A 14,846-nucleotide genomic window follows, 5' to 3' on the forward strand; every position below is an offset into this window, starting at 1 on the left:
ATATATATATATATATATATATATATATATATATATCGCAAAGAGGAAAACATACTCAAAAGAAAAGATGACTCAACCATAGCTAACAAGAGAGGTCAAAGCCAACATAAAAGCCAAACAGAAGACATATAATAGAGGAAAAATTCCTGGTAAGTTAGAGGATTGGGAAACTTTTAAAAAACAGAAGGCAACTAAAAAAGTCATAAAGGTAAAGATGGAATACAAAAATGCTAGCAAATAATATTAAAGAGGATACCAAAAGTTTCTTCAGATACATAAAGTGTAGGAGAGAGGCGACAGTGGACATTACACCACTAGAAAACAATGTGAGAGAAGTAATAATAGGGGGCAATGAAATGACGTACGAACTGCTAAGTATTTTGCATCAGTCTTCACTGTGGAAGACACTAGCAGTATAATGGAAGTTCCAGGTGTCAAGGTTCATTAAATGTGTGAAATTACCATAATTAGAGAGAAGTTCCTTGGGAAACTAAAAGATCTGAAAGTAGATAAATCTCCTGGCCCAGATAGTGTACACCCTAGGGTTCTGAAGGAGGTGGCTGAAGAGATTGTGGTGGCATTAGTAATGATCTTTCAAGAATCACTAGATTTTGGAATGATTCCAGATGAATGGAAAATTGCAACTGTCACTCCATTCTTCAAGAAGGGAGAGAGGCAGAAGACAGGAAACTATAGGCCAGTTAGTCTGACCTCAGTAGTGGGGAAGATGTTAGAGTCGATTATTAAGGATGAGGTTTCAGGGCACTTGGAGGCACATGATAAAATAGTCTGTAGTCCGCATGGTTTCCGCAAGGAAAAATCTTGTCTGACAAATCTGTTTGAATACCTTGAAAGAAGTAACAAACAAAATAAACAAAGGAGAATCGGATGATGTTATGTACTTAGATTTCCAAAAGGCTTTTGACAAAGTGCCACCCATGAGGCTGCTTGACAAACCTTGAGCCCATGGTATTACAGGAAAGATTCTAGCATGGATAAAGCAGTGGCTGATTTACAGGAGGCAAAGATTGGGAATAAAGGATAATGGAATAGATGGCTTTGTTGCAAAGTTGGCAGATGACATGAAGATAGGTGGAGGGACAGATAGTTTTGAGGAAGTAGAGAGGCTTTAGATGGACTTAGACAGATTAGGAGAATGGGCAAGAAAATTGTAGATGGAATACAGTCTCAGGATTGTATGGTCATGCACTTTGGCAGAAGAAATGAAAGGATTTACTATTTTCTAAATGGAGAGAAAATACAAAAAACCAAGGTGCAAAAAGAGACTTGGGTCCTTGTGCAAGATTCTAAAAAGATTCATTTGCAGGTTGAGTCTGGTGAAGAAAGTAAATGCAATTTTAGTATTCATTGCAAGAGGACTAGAATATAAAAGCAAGTATGTAATTTTGAAGCTTTATAAATCACCGGTGATGCCTCACTTGGAGTACTGTAAGCAAGTTTGGGCCCCTTATTTTAGAAAGGATGTGCTGAAACTGGCCAGGTTTCAAAGAAGACTCATGAAAATGATTCCAGGATTGAATGGCTTGTCATATAAAGAGTGTTTGATGACGTTAAGTCTGTATTCACTAGAATTTAGAAGAATGAGGGGTGACCTCATTAAAAACTAATGAATGGTTAAAGGCCTTGATAGGGTGGAGGTGGACAGGATGTTTTCTATGATGAGAGAGTCTAAGACCAGAGGAATAGAGGGGTGTCCTTTTAGAATGAAGATGAGAAGGAATTTCTTTAGCCAGAGAGTGGTGAATCTGTGGAATTCTTTGCTACATGCAGCTGTAGAGGCCAAATCTTTATGTATATTTAAGGTAGATATTGATAGATTCTTGACTGGTCAAGATATGAAGGGATACAGGGAGAGAGCAGGGGATTGCAGCGGAGACGAAAATTGGATCAGCCATGATGAAACGGTGGAGCAGCCTCGATGGGCCAAATGATTTAATTCTGCTCCAGTATCTTCTGGTCTTATATACAGCTTCTATGAGGCTCAGTTTAGTCAATTACAACACTGGTCCGTATATAAGATAGAAAGAAAGGAAAAAGAGTTAACAAAAGCCAGTAGCTTTGCAACTAAAGAGGAAGTACCATTCTTCAGGTAGCAAAGTTAAAAATAACACAAAATGTTGTGAGTGTTGCATCATTTGATGAAGCTTAAAATAGAAAATAAAGTTGCTCCCCAGTGAAAAGCTTTGTCAAATAGTTAAGGCTTGAAATTCCCAATGGGTACCCAGGCACTCAGAAAAGCATACAATATTTTTGCTCTTCAAATAGGCCATTTTAATTTAATCAAGAGTTGTGCAAAGTAATTTTCAGCCATCAAAATAAAGATTAGAATGACAAGTTAGACCTTCCAGTTTTAATTTCTGAAAACTTGGACAGGATATGTGCAATCTCAATTCTCATTTCAAAGTTATCTGTGAACATTAACTCTTTAACAACAAAATCTGAAGGTGCATAACACTAATTGTCTTGACTAGTTAAGTATAATTTTGCTGATTTTCAGTATTTATGCCTAGTGTTTACATCCCAAATTTTAAAATTATAGGAAAAAGAATATAAATGGTTAAAGATTTCTGAAGTTGTGCTTTCTTTACAGCTGCAGCGTGTTCGTCCATCGTCATCATTCATGAAGACCTCGACACCAATGGTGTCGAGACTAACGCTTGTTTTGGATTTAAGTGAGGGAGAGTTGCGCAGCGTCAGCCTCACCCTCTCTTTCCAATTCCCATCTGGATCCAGTGGCAAGACAGAGTCAAGACGGCTGGAGATGGGACTAGGTGCTGTGGCAGATCAGGACGTCTTCTGTGTCTAGTCGTGCTCTACACGTTCCACGATGCTTGCAGGCACCACCTTCTTGACCATTGGACCTTCCATTGGTCTCGTCCGCTCAATCTGCTGGAGTCTGTCTTCACATGCTGGGATAGACAACTCCCTATCTCACCGAGGGTTTGAGACCAGTTGGCTACCCTCACCTGGTTTAGCTGTCTTGTCGAAGCCGTTGCCTGGGGTGTGGTCGCTGTTGCATGCAAACAGCTACGGGAAGCCACAAGTGAGAGCTGAGTGCCAGGTGGGGACCAAAGGTGGACTAACCGCCTTGAAAAGGACGCGACAGTAGAAATTGAACAAACCACTGTCTGTCTGTCTAGGTACCATATCCGATGCAGACTTTGGTGACCATGGTTTTCCATATAGGTCTATCCTTTGTTTTTTGGATGACTTCCATTTCCTCAATGTGTAGCCACCTGGCCATGCTTTTGATGTACATAAGCCGAGGTCGTCCTCTAGGTTTGCTCCCCTCAATCTTTCCAGATAGTATGTGTTTTTCTAGTTCATCTTTCCGCATGATGAGTCCTAGGAATCTGAGTTGTCTTTTATTGTTGGTATGAGTGATCCAACTGCCTGGGCTCTTCTGAGAACCTCTTTATTTGATGTGTGTGTGGTCCATGATATTTTTAATATTCTCCTGTAGAACCATAATTCAGCTGCTTCTAGTCTCTTTTCCATTGCTGGAGAAATGGTCCAGCATTCACTTCCATAAATCAGGATAGAATAAATGTAGCACTGCAGTATTCTGTTTTTAGTGTACGTGCTCATCTTTCTGTCTGTTAATACGGGCTTCATTTTTTGGAAAGCTTCTTTTGCCATTGCTATTCTGTATTTGATATCTGTGTCGCACCTGCCATTACTTGTTATTAGGCTGCCAAGATATCTGAATTTGTTGACTTGTTTGATGTTTGTATTTCTGATCTTGATCACACATTGTGGGATGTTTGTCTTTTTGGAGATGACCATGCTTTCTGTCTTCTTGGTGTTGATTGAGAGGCCTCTGCAATTACTTTCTGCTGCCATTATAGTGAGTAACTCTTGAAGTTTTGTTTCTGAGTCAGCTATTAGTACAATGCCATCAGCATATCTGATGTTATTTATATTATGGCCTCCAATTGTGAATCCTTTGATGTCTTTGAAACTTCTCAAGATATTTTCACTATACAGGTTGAATAAGTCTGGCAAAAAGACACAACCTTGCCTGACTCCTCTCATGATATTCACATACTCACTCACTTCTCCTTCTATTCTGATGGATGCTGTCTGGTCCCAGTATAAGTTTCTTAAGAAATGTATATCTTTCCCATCTATGTCAAGATCTTGAAGCATTTCCAGAAGATCTTGCTGTCTGACAGTGTCAAAAGCTTTTGTATAGTCAATGAAACATAGGTAGATGTCTTTTTGTACCTGGATGGCTCGTTCACAGATCATCCGTAGCATGAAAATTGCATTTCTGGTTCCAGTGTTTTCCACAAAGCTACATTGTTCTTTACTGATTTCTGGTTTTATACAGTATCTTGCTCTCATCATGATTACTCTGAGAATAATTTTTGCCATGTGGCTCATCAGGCTTATTGTACGATGTAACTCACATTCTGTTGCTCCCTTTTTCTTTGGAAGTGTGATGAACACTGATTTACTTAAATCATCGGGTATCTCCCCATGATCATAGATTTCATTTGCTATTTCTGTTATTTTCTCTATTCCAAAATCTTCTAAGGCCAGTATCATTTCAACAGTGATGTTGTCTGGACCAGTTGCTCTGTTATGTTTTGTTTTATTTACGGCTGCTCGAATTTCTGATTCCATTACAGTATATAATACTTCTTCATATTTATACAAAACATGCTGTTTTTCTAGGATCAAAATCAGAATAAATAATTTAATTTACAGTAAGTAACCAGTATGAGATAACGGTATGGATAGCCTTTAGTCTACTGTGCCTTCCATGACTCAGGGAGGAAAAAGTAAAAGAACTTAAAGCCTTCCTTACCTGATCTAATAGATCTACTACGCGTGCACACAGCAAAGCTCCTGGCAGGTCAAAATAATTGTCATAGAAATGATATTTGCCTGAGAAAAAGGAGAAAAAAGGTCAATCAAAATCTCTCTTTTATATATTCTACTTTATTATGAAATATAAGTAATGCATTGCAAACTTGTCAAATTAACTATCTCCACAATTAATTCTTATCTGTAGAAATAAATAATTACATTAACTCAGAATTGTACTCTTTTAGAGGAAATTTATTTCCTTCTGTTAACATTTAAATTAAATATTTAAAGACCTTCACAAAGGTAAATAGAGTGGATTCCAGTCAACTGAGCCGTTTATTTGGAACAAGTCTTGAAAAACAAAACCTAAATTGAAAAAATAGCCAGGATTCGTTTGTTTATGTGGGACACTAGACCACTTATTTAGGGCAGGACACCGTTGCAGAACAGTTTCTAACTAGCGTAAGTCGCATCCACTTAAACGGCTATTAGACTCTACACTGTGCTTAGGCAATCAGTTTTTAAATAGCTTGTGTTTGTGTTCAAAAAGTGGTGATTTTTGTCACTGATAGTAGGCAAGAAATAAGCAGTAAAACAATATGAAACTGTTCTACACACTACGGTTTCAAGCATTCAGACTTGGAGATGACAGAAATGGCTGGGAGTGAAAATGAAACAATTTCACTAGTTCAACAAGTTAGGATTTACAAAGGTATCAACAATCATCTTGATTGCTACAATGAAAATGACTATTTGGAAGATGCAATCGTCTTAATTATTGTGTTATGGCAGTCCATTATCTACAATAGGTGACTGTGCAAATTGTTTATTTAGTCAATCAAAAGAACATGGCAGATGAATTTCTGCATGGATAACTATTAGGAATTAATGCACAGTTTTATAGTACTGTTGTGGTATTGGTTGGGTTCCAATTTGTTCTGTATTTCATGAAAATACGTAATTTGTTACTCAGTTAAACAGTAGTTTGTCTTTTTTTAAAAAAATACGCTTTAATTATTTCCATGAAATTTCGACTAATTGGGGCAGCCACTTAATTGGGTTAATTAACCAGAAACTGCTCTTTTTTTTTTCTCCAGTCCTGTTGAAGGGACTCAGCCCGAAACATCCACTGTACTCTTTTCCACAGATGCCGCCTGGCCTGCTGAGTTCCTCCAGCATTTTGTGTGTGTTAACCAGAATCCACTGTACTTTAAAAAGTGAAATCAATTAAATGCATCCTTTTAATCATCTTGCTTCGTACCTGAACGTGCAAAAACACCATTGATTGTTTTGAAGTGTTTCCATTTTCTCTTCTTTCCATATGTTTCCAATATCTCTTCTGCTGTTAAAATTCTTGTGCCATGACTAGCCCTATTTAGAACAAGTGAGATCCTATAGTTCCAGATTTCATTTATACAAAAAGCATATAGCATACTGCTTATTTACTAAATTCAATACAGTCTTGCTCATAAATAGAACAGATAACTTCCAGGCTTTCTAATTTACAAATTATAATTATACCGACACACAGGAACCAATGTAATAGTATTGAACACATATTCCACCTTCCTCAGAAAGCAAATTTTCTAATTCAGCAGCATGAAAAAAAATTGTCGAACTCAAATCAAGAAAGTAGTTCAGCCCTAACTTGACATTTCAACATTAAAAAAAGTAGGGACATGTATAATTTAACATGAAACACAAAAAATCAATCACATTTGGCTGCCTTCGTTTCATATATAAAAAAATGGTCTCATACTCAAAGAAGTACTTACCCCACCTTGGAAGATTTTATGTTATATTGTTTTACGGCATTGAATCACAGTGAATCTAAGTAGGTTTTGTTTACACTGATCAACAGAAAAATACTTTTTCGTGATCTCTACAATGTGATCTAAATTTATTACAAATATAAAATACAAAATAATTGATTGCACAAGCATTCACCTCCTGCAAGTCAGTATTTAGTAGATGCACCTTTGGCAGCAATTCAACCCAGATAAGTGTGAAGTGGTTCATTTTGGTAGGTCAAATATGATGGCAGAATATAGTACTAATGGTAAGACTCTTGGCAGTGTGGAGGATCAGGAGAATCTTGGGGTCTGAGTCCATAGGCCGCTCAAAGCAGCTGTGCAGGTTGACTTTGTGGTTAAGAAGGCATACAGTGTATTGGCCTTCATCAATCGTGGAATTGAATTTAGGAGCCAAGAGGTAATGTTGCAGTTACATAGAACCCTGGTCAGACCCCACTTGGAGTACTGTGCTCAGTCCTGGTCGCCTCACTACAGGAAGGATGTGGAAACCATAGAAAGGGTGCAGAGGAGATTTACCAGGACGTTGCCTGGATTGGGGAGCATGCCTTATGAGAATAGGTTGAGTGAACGTAGCCTTTTCTCCTTGGAGCAATAAAGGATGAGAGGTGACCTGATAGAGGTATATAAGATGATGAGAGGCATTGATCGTGTGGATAGTCAGAGGCTTTTTCCCAGGGCTGAAATGGTTGCCACAAGAGGACACAGGGTTAAGGTGCTTGGGAGTAGGTACAGAGGAGATGTCAGGGGTAAGTTTTTTTACTCAGAGAGTGGTGAATGCGTGGAATGGGCTGCCGGCAACGGTGGTGGAGGCGGATACGATAGGGTCTTTTAAGAGACTTTTGAATAGGTACATAGAGCTTAGAAAAATAGAGGGCTATGGGTAAGCCTAGTAATTTCTAAGGTAGGGACATGTTTGGCACAACTTTGTGGGCCGAAGGGCCCTTTATTGTGCTGTAGGTTTTCTATGTTTCTAATTACAGCCTTTTGTAAGAATGGGGAAAAATTGCAGTGTCCAGATGTGCAAAGCTGATAGAGATCTATCCACACAGGCCCAATTTTTCCCCATTCTTCTTTACAAAACTGATCAAGCTCTGTCAAAGTGAAAGCAGATCTCTACAATATGATCTAGATTAATTACAAACATAATAAACAAAATAATTAATTACTTAAGGATTCACCCCCTTCAAGTCAGTATTTAGTAGATGCACCTTTGGCAGCTAGAGTTGCACATCTGGATACTGCAATATTTCCCCATTCTTACAAAACTGCACAAGCTCTGTCAGATTGCATGGAGTTCATGACTGAACAGCCCTTTTCAAGTCCAGCCACAATTTCTCAATTGGATTGAGGTCTGGATTCTGACTTGGCCACTCCAAGACATTAACTTTCTTGTTTTTAAGCCATTCCTGTGTAACTTTGGTTCTAAGGGTTGGGTCATTGTCTTGCTGGAAAACAAATCTTCTCCCAAGTCGCAGTTCTCTTGAAGACTGCATCATGTTTTCCTCCAGGATTTCCCTCTGTTTTGCTGCATTCATTTTACCCTCTACCTTCACAAGCCTTCCAAGACCTGATGCAGTGATGAATCACCACAGTATGATGCAGCCACCACCATGCTTCACAATAGGAATGGTGTGTTTTTGATGATGTGCAGCGTTTGGCTTACACCAAATATAGTGTTCAGTCTGATGGCCAAAAAGCTCAATTTTGGTTTCATCAGACCATAGAACCTTCTTCCAGCTGACTTCAAAGTCACCCACATGTTTCTAGCTGAGATTTTACGTGAGTTTTTTTCAACAGTGGCTTTTGCTTTGCCACTCTCCCATAAAGCTGCCATAAAGGTGAAGCACCTGGGCAACAGTTGTGTGTGCAGTCTCTCCCATCTCAGTTTATAACTCCTCTAGAGTTGTCACAGGTCTCTTGGTGGCCTTATGGTTTTCAATAACCTTTTCGCAGAGTTGCTTTCAGTGTTCTTTTGCCTTCATAGTGTAGTTTTTGCCAGGATACTGACTCACCAGCAGTTGAACCTTCCAGATACAGGTGTATTTTTACTACAATCAATTGAAGCACCTTGACTGCACACAGGTCTCCAAAAACAGATCTCCATATGACTAATTATGTGACTTCTAAAACCAACTGGTTGCACCAGTGATGATTTGGTGTGTCCTGTTAAAGAGGATAAATATTTATGCAATCAATTAATTTGTGTTATATACTTGTAATTAATTTAGATCTCTTTGTAGAGATCGGTTTTCACTTTGACATGAAAGAGTTTTTTTCTGTTAATCAGTGTCAAAGACGGCCAAATTAAATTCACTATGATTCAATGTTGTAAAACGATAAAATATGAAAACCTCCCGGGGAGGGGGAGGGGTGTAAATCCTTTCATAGGCATCGTATAAAACAGGCTCAAGGCATATCCAAGCTTCCTTACAAAATTGGATGTTCTCCCCTGGCATTTCAGGACTACATCATTAGAGAAACCAAAATCAAAGTAACATTGAATTGCATCAGAAAGCAATACCTTTAAAGTGCGGCAAACAGTTAAGAACATACAAATAAATTGTAACAAAACTACAGCAAAATGGTCAGAGAATTAGCGCTTCAAATTGAATAAAGATGAATTTAAGAAGGTGCATTTTGGTAATAGGGATGAAGAAAGGCAACATAATTTTATATAGTTCTGTCTGTAAGCCAATTTCTCTGTAAATCAAAAACATCCTTTTCCATACTGACCCATATTGTATACGCTTGGTACAATTCTTTCATTTCAATGAATAATCACGCTTAGACACCCGTAATGAAAGTAATGGAATTTATCCTGAATTCAGTCATTAACTGGTACCAGGGAGCAAAATCCAATTATCATCACTAGAGTTATAGACATAGAGTCACAGAAAAATACAGCACAGAAACGGGCCCTTCAGCCCCTCTAGTCTATGCCAAACCATTTAAACTAGCTAGTCCCATTGAGCACAACTCTCCATAACCCTACTATCCATGTAGCAATCCTAACTTCTCTTAAACACTGAAATCGAGCATACATACACCAGATGTGCGGCAGCTTGTTCCACACATTCACGACCATCTGGGTGAAGATGTTTCCCCTCATGCTCCCTTTAACCATTTCACCTTTTGCCCTTAACCTATGACCACTGGTTATAGTCCCACTAGCTTGAAAAAGTGCTTTAAAATGTATGAGAAAATTTGTGTTAAGTCTTTATTGGAATTAATTGTATGGTCAGAATATTGCACTTCACTAGGTAAGGAGAAACAGAATTTCCTGGGGTTATGAATAACCTGACTTTAGCTAGAGTAGTGACTTTGGAATTCATTGCCTCAGAGGGCTGTTAAGGTTAAGTCACTAGGTGCATTTAAATCAGAGATTGCTGGATTCTTGATTGGTATGGGGATTAAGGGTAATGGGGAGAAGGTGGGAGAACTGGGTTGAGAAATGAAACGTTGATCATGATTGAATGGTGCAGCCGACTCGACAGGCTGAATGGCGTCTTTCTGCTCATACATCTTATGGATTTACAGAAGCGTGACTCATGATCTGGATATGTACTGTTATTCCTCTGGCAACACAGATCAAGATTTTGGAATTTCCTAACCTTTCCTACCTTCTACAGAAAACTGCAGCAGTTCAGGAGAAAGAAAGTATCACATTTGGAGAAAAAAATAGGAGTTAGTACAATTTAGCATAGTGTTGTGGGCACCACTTTAGTCTTAAGCCCAATTACATTTTAATGAAGCTAAAGGTTACGTGCTAGTAACACAAGAGTGAAAATATAAAATCAGAATTTCATGAAATTCCTTGCTCATTATGAATAAGACAATCAAATAATAATTACCTCAGAACGGTTCCATCTTCACCTAGTTTCAGTAAATTTCCATCTTCCAAGTCCAAAAGCAAGCCTTTGAAACTGCCATGAGAATAAATCACATTAAAGGGTGACAAAGTGGAAGTTTAAAATTTTTATCAAGAGATTTGATGGCTTCAGTCCATTTAGTTTTCTCTAGTCTTGACTTCATCACTTCAGAGTTAGATGATGCATCCAATACAAAGTCAATGGGAAACATTCTATAAATAGTTCAGAAACACGAAAGCTACATTTGTACAATTGCTACAATACTTTGCGGGGGTTTTTTTGGCAGCACTGTTCAAATCATAATCAGGACCCAATTTTCTTCCAAATGGAGGGTCCCTGGCTTTGGGAATATCACTCTGATTTGTTTCACAATTTCAATACAAAAATGATTTTAAATTTTGAATACTTGGCTTTATCAACTACAATTTATATAAAATAATTGAATTTGGATTTTGAGTTGGGCCTCACAAAGTCAAAACCCTACATCCCCATCGTGAGAGGTGGAAACAGCCAACAGGGCTGTGTCCTAAGCCCCCCTCCTTTACTCTCTGTACACCCATGACTGTGTCGCCACCCACAGCTCCAATCTGTTAATGAAGTTTGGAGGATCGGAGACAGGCTCACCCCAATTGACATCAATGGATCTGGGGTTGAGAGAGTGAACAGCTTCAAGTTCCTCAGTATACACATCACCAAGGACCTCACTTGGTCTGTACATACCGGCTGTGTGGTGAAAAAAGCACAACAGTGCCTCTTTCACTTCAGACAGTTGAAGCTTGGCATGAGTCCCCAAATCCTATTGACTTTCTACAGGGGTACAATTGAGAGCATCCTGACTGGCTATATCACTGCCTGGTATGGGAACTGTACTTCCCTCAATCGCAGGACTGCAGAGAGTGGTGCGGACAGCCCAGCGCATCTGTGGTTGTGAACTTCCTACTAATCAGGACGTTGACAGCGACAGTTGCATAAAGAGGGCCCGAAGGATCATTGGGGACTTGAGTCATCCCAACCACAAACTGTTCCAACTGCTCCCATCCAGGAAACTGTACTGCAGCGTTAAAGCCTGGACCAACAGGCTCCGGGACAGCTTCTTTCATCAGGCCATCAGACTGATTAATTCATCCTGACACTGTTGTATTTCTATGTCATATTGACTGTTCTGTTGTACATCTTAATATACATACAATTTATTACAAATTACTATAATTTGCACATTGCACATTCAGACAGAGACAAAGATTTTTACTCCTCACGTATGTGAAGGATGTAAGAAATAAAGTCAATTCAATTCAATCAATTTTCACAACAATTGTTGTCCAACTGAAATTAGAGATGAACCAAAGATTAATATGATCACTCTGACTACAGGCAGTCTATTCCCTACCAAATATCCACCATTTCTATAATCTTTCCTTAACATTTGAAATACAACACAAATTTGAATACAACACACATACATTGGACCATGAGGAAATATACTGTACATTGTTCCAAATCACAGAGTATCCTATTTACAAGTACATTACTGAGTAACAGTGGCATTGTGATTACATTGTACAGTAATTATAATCTTTGACTAATCAGCTAAAACATGTGTTCAAATTCTATCACAGCCGCTTCAGAATTTAAAATCAGCATTAGTGTCCATAAAACCACTCAAGTACTTGCCAAATTCTATCCGGTTAGCATTTCCCACTGATCTACCCAGACACATCCCTGCAAGTGTGACAAGAGCGACAAGAGCTAGACCTTCCTTTACACTTCTTCCCTTCACCTGCACCCATTGGGTCATCTACTGTAAGCAGTGTGGTCTCCTCTACATTGGTGAGAAATAACACAGATTGGAGGACCACTTTGTCAACCACCTTCATTCTGTCTGCCACATAAGGCAGGATCTCAGTGGGTTACCCATTTTAATTTGACTTTATATTCCTATTGAGACACATCCATTATTAGCCTCCTCTGCTGCCATAAGGCCAAATTTACGTTGGAGATGCAACATGTATTCTGTCTCAGTAGCCTCCAACCTGATGGCATGAAGATCAATTCCTCTAACTTCTGGTAATTTCTCCCCCTTTACACACAACATCTCATGGCCTCAGAACACATCCAGCACGTTGGCGGCTGAAAAGTGCAACCATTGAACATCCATTCTCACATCATTCTACAGAGGCGCAGTAGAGAGCATCCTCTAAGCTATATCACTGCTTGGTATGGAAAATGCATTGCGGCCGACAGAAAGACTATACAACAGGTAGTCAAACTGCCCAACACAGCACTGGCACCAGCCTACCCACCCATCAGACATATACACAGAAAGGTGCTGGAAAAGGGCCAGTACCATCATGAAAGTTCGTGCACACTCTGCTCATGTCCCACCTCCATTAAGGAGGAGGCTACGTAGCATCCACACAGGACCAAACTACAAACGTTTGTAAAAACAGTAACTTTCCCCAAGCAGCAAGGCCAACCAACACCTCCACTCACCACCTCCACCATGACTTTATTATTTTCTGTCAAACCCAACGTCACTTTATGTACATACAATCAATGTATGTATTATTATTTATTATGTATGCTTTTTTGTTCTGCATTGGATCCAAGAGTAGCAACTATTTTGTTCTGTTTACACTGTGTACAGGAAATGACATCAAACATCTTGAATCTTTCCTCCTTTCTTGCTTTTTCCATTTCCTGTTTTGGTTACCCTCACCCTTTCTCCTCTCACCTCCCCCTGGTTTCCTTCCTCCTTCCCTTTATTCCATGGTCCATTCTCTTCTCCAATTAGATTCCATCTCTTCAGCCCTTTACCTCTTTCAACTATCACCTCCTAGCATTTCATTTCACTCTCCCTTCCCTGCACTCCAACCTGGACTCAACTATCACCAACTAGTCTGTACTCCTCTCCATCAAAGTGCAAAGTACATTTATTATCAAAGTATGTATATATTATACAACCTTGAGATCCGTCTCTTTACAGGCAGCCACAGAACAAGAAACCCAGAAGAACCCATTAAAAAAAATACAAACACTCAATGTTTTGGTGTTTAAACATAGAAACACAGAAACCCTACAGCACAATACAGGCCCTTCAGCCCACAATGCTATGCCAAACATGTGCTTACTTTAGAAATTACCTAGGGTTACCCATAGCCCTCTGTTTTTCTACGCTCCATATACCTACCCAGGACTCTCTTAAAAGCCCCTATTGTATCTGCCTCCACCACTATCACCAGCAGCTCATTCCACGCACTCACCACTCTCTGTATTAAAAAAATTACCTCTGACATCCCCTCTGTACCTACTTCCAAGCACCTTAAAACTGTGCCTCTTGTGTTAGCCATTTCAGCCCTGGGGAAAAAGCATCTGATTACCCACATGATCAATGCCTCTCATCATCTTCTACACCTCTCATCCTCTGCTGCTTCAAGCAGTAAAGACCAAGTTCACTCAACCTATTCCCATAAGGCATGCTCCACAAACCAGGCAACATCCTTGTAAAACTCCTCTGCACCCTTTCTATAGTTTCCACATCCTTCCTGTAGTGACGTGACCAGAACAGAGGACAGTACTCCAAGTGGGGTCTGACCAGGGTCCCGTATAGCTGTAACATTATCTCTCGGCTCTTAAATTCAATTCCATGGTTGATGAAGGCCAAAGAACCGTATGCCTTCTTAACCACAGAGTCAACCTGCGCAGCAGCTTTGAGTGTCCTATGGACTCTGACTCCAAGATTCCTCTGATCCTCCACTCTGCCAAGAGTCTGACCATTAATACTATATTCTACCATCATATTTGACCTACCAAAATGAACCACCACACACCTATCTGGGTTGAACTCCATCTGCCACTTCTCAGCCCAGTTTCGTATCCATCAGATCACTGTAACCTCTGACAGCCCTCCACACTATCCACAACACCTACAACCTTTGTGTCATCAGCAAATTTACTAGCCCATCCCTCCACTTCCTCATCCAGGTCATTTATAAAAATCACAAAGACAAGGGGACCCAGAACAGATCCCTGAGGCAAACCACTGGTCACCAACCTCTATGCAGAATATGACTTGTCTTTGCCTTCTGTGGGCAAGCCAGTTCTGGACGCACAAAGCAAGGTCCCCTTGGGTCCTATGCCTCCTTAACTTCTCAATAAGCCTTGCATGGGGTACCTATCAAATGCCTTGCTGAAATCCATATACACTGCATCTACTGCTCTTCCTCCATCAATGTGTTTAGTCACATCCTCAACAAATTCAACCAGGCTCGTACTACCTTTGACAAAGCCACGCTGACTATTCCTAATCATACTATGCCTCTCCAAATGT

At 39.6% G+C, this 14,846-nt stretch overlaps 1 protein-coding gene across 1 annotated transcript in view; it reads right to left on the reverse strand.

Moving 5' to 3' along the window:
* The window catches only part of nt5dc1 (5'-nucleotidase domain containing 1), a 665,771-nt gene that overhangs the window by 622,430 nt on the left and 28,495 nt on the right, over positions 1-14,846 (reverse strand). The window contains exons 3-5 of the mRNA XM_063033647.1: positions 10,502-10,573; positions 6,098-6,207; positions 4,835-4,914 (exon numbers count right to left, since the gene is read on the reverse strand). Of these exons, the coding sequence (XP_062889717.1) occupies positions 4,835-4,914; positions 6,098-6,207; positions 10,502-10,573 (262 nt within the window). The remainder of the gene's footprint in view (positions 1-4,834; positions 4,915-6,097; positions 6,208-10,501; positions 10,574-14,846) is intronic.

This window comes from Mobula hypostoma, chromosome 2 (genome assembly GCF_963921235.1).
Source record: "Mobula hypostoma chromosome 2, sMobHyp1.1, whole genome shotgun sequence".
Taxonomy (NCBI): domain Eukaryota; kingdom Metazoa; phylum Chordata; class Chondrichthyes; order Myliobatiformes; family Myliobatidae; genus Mobula; species Mobula hypostoma.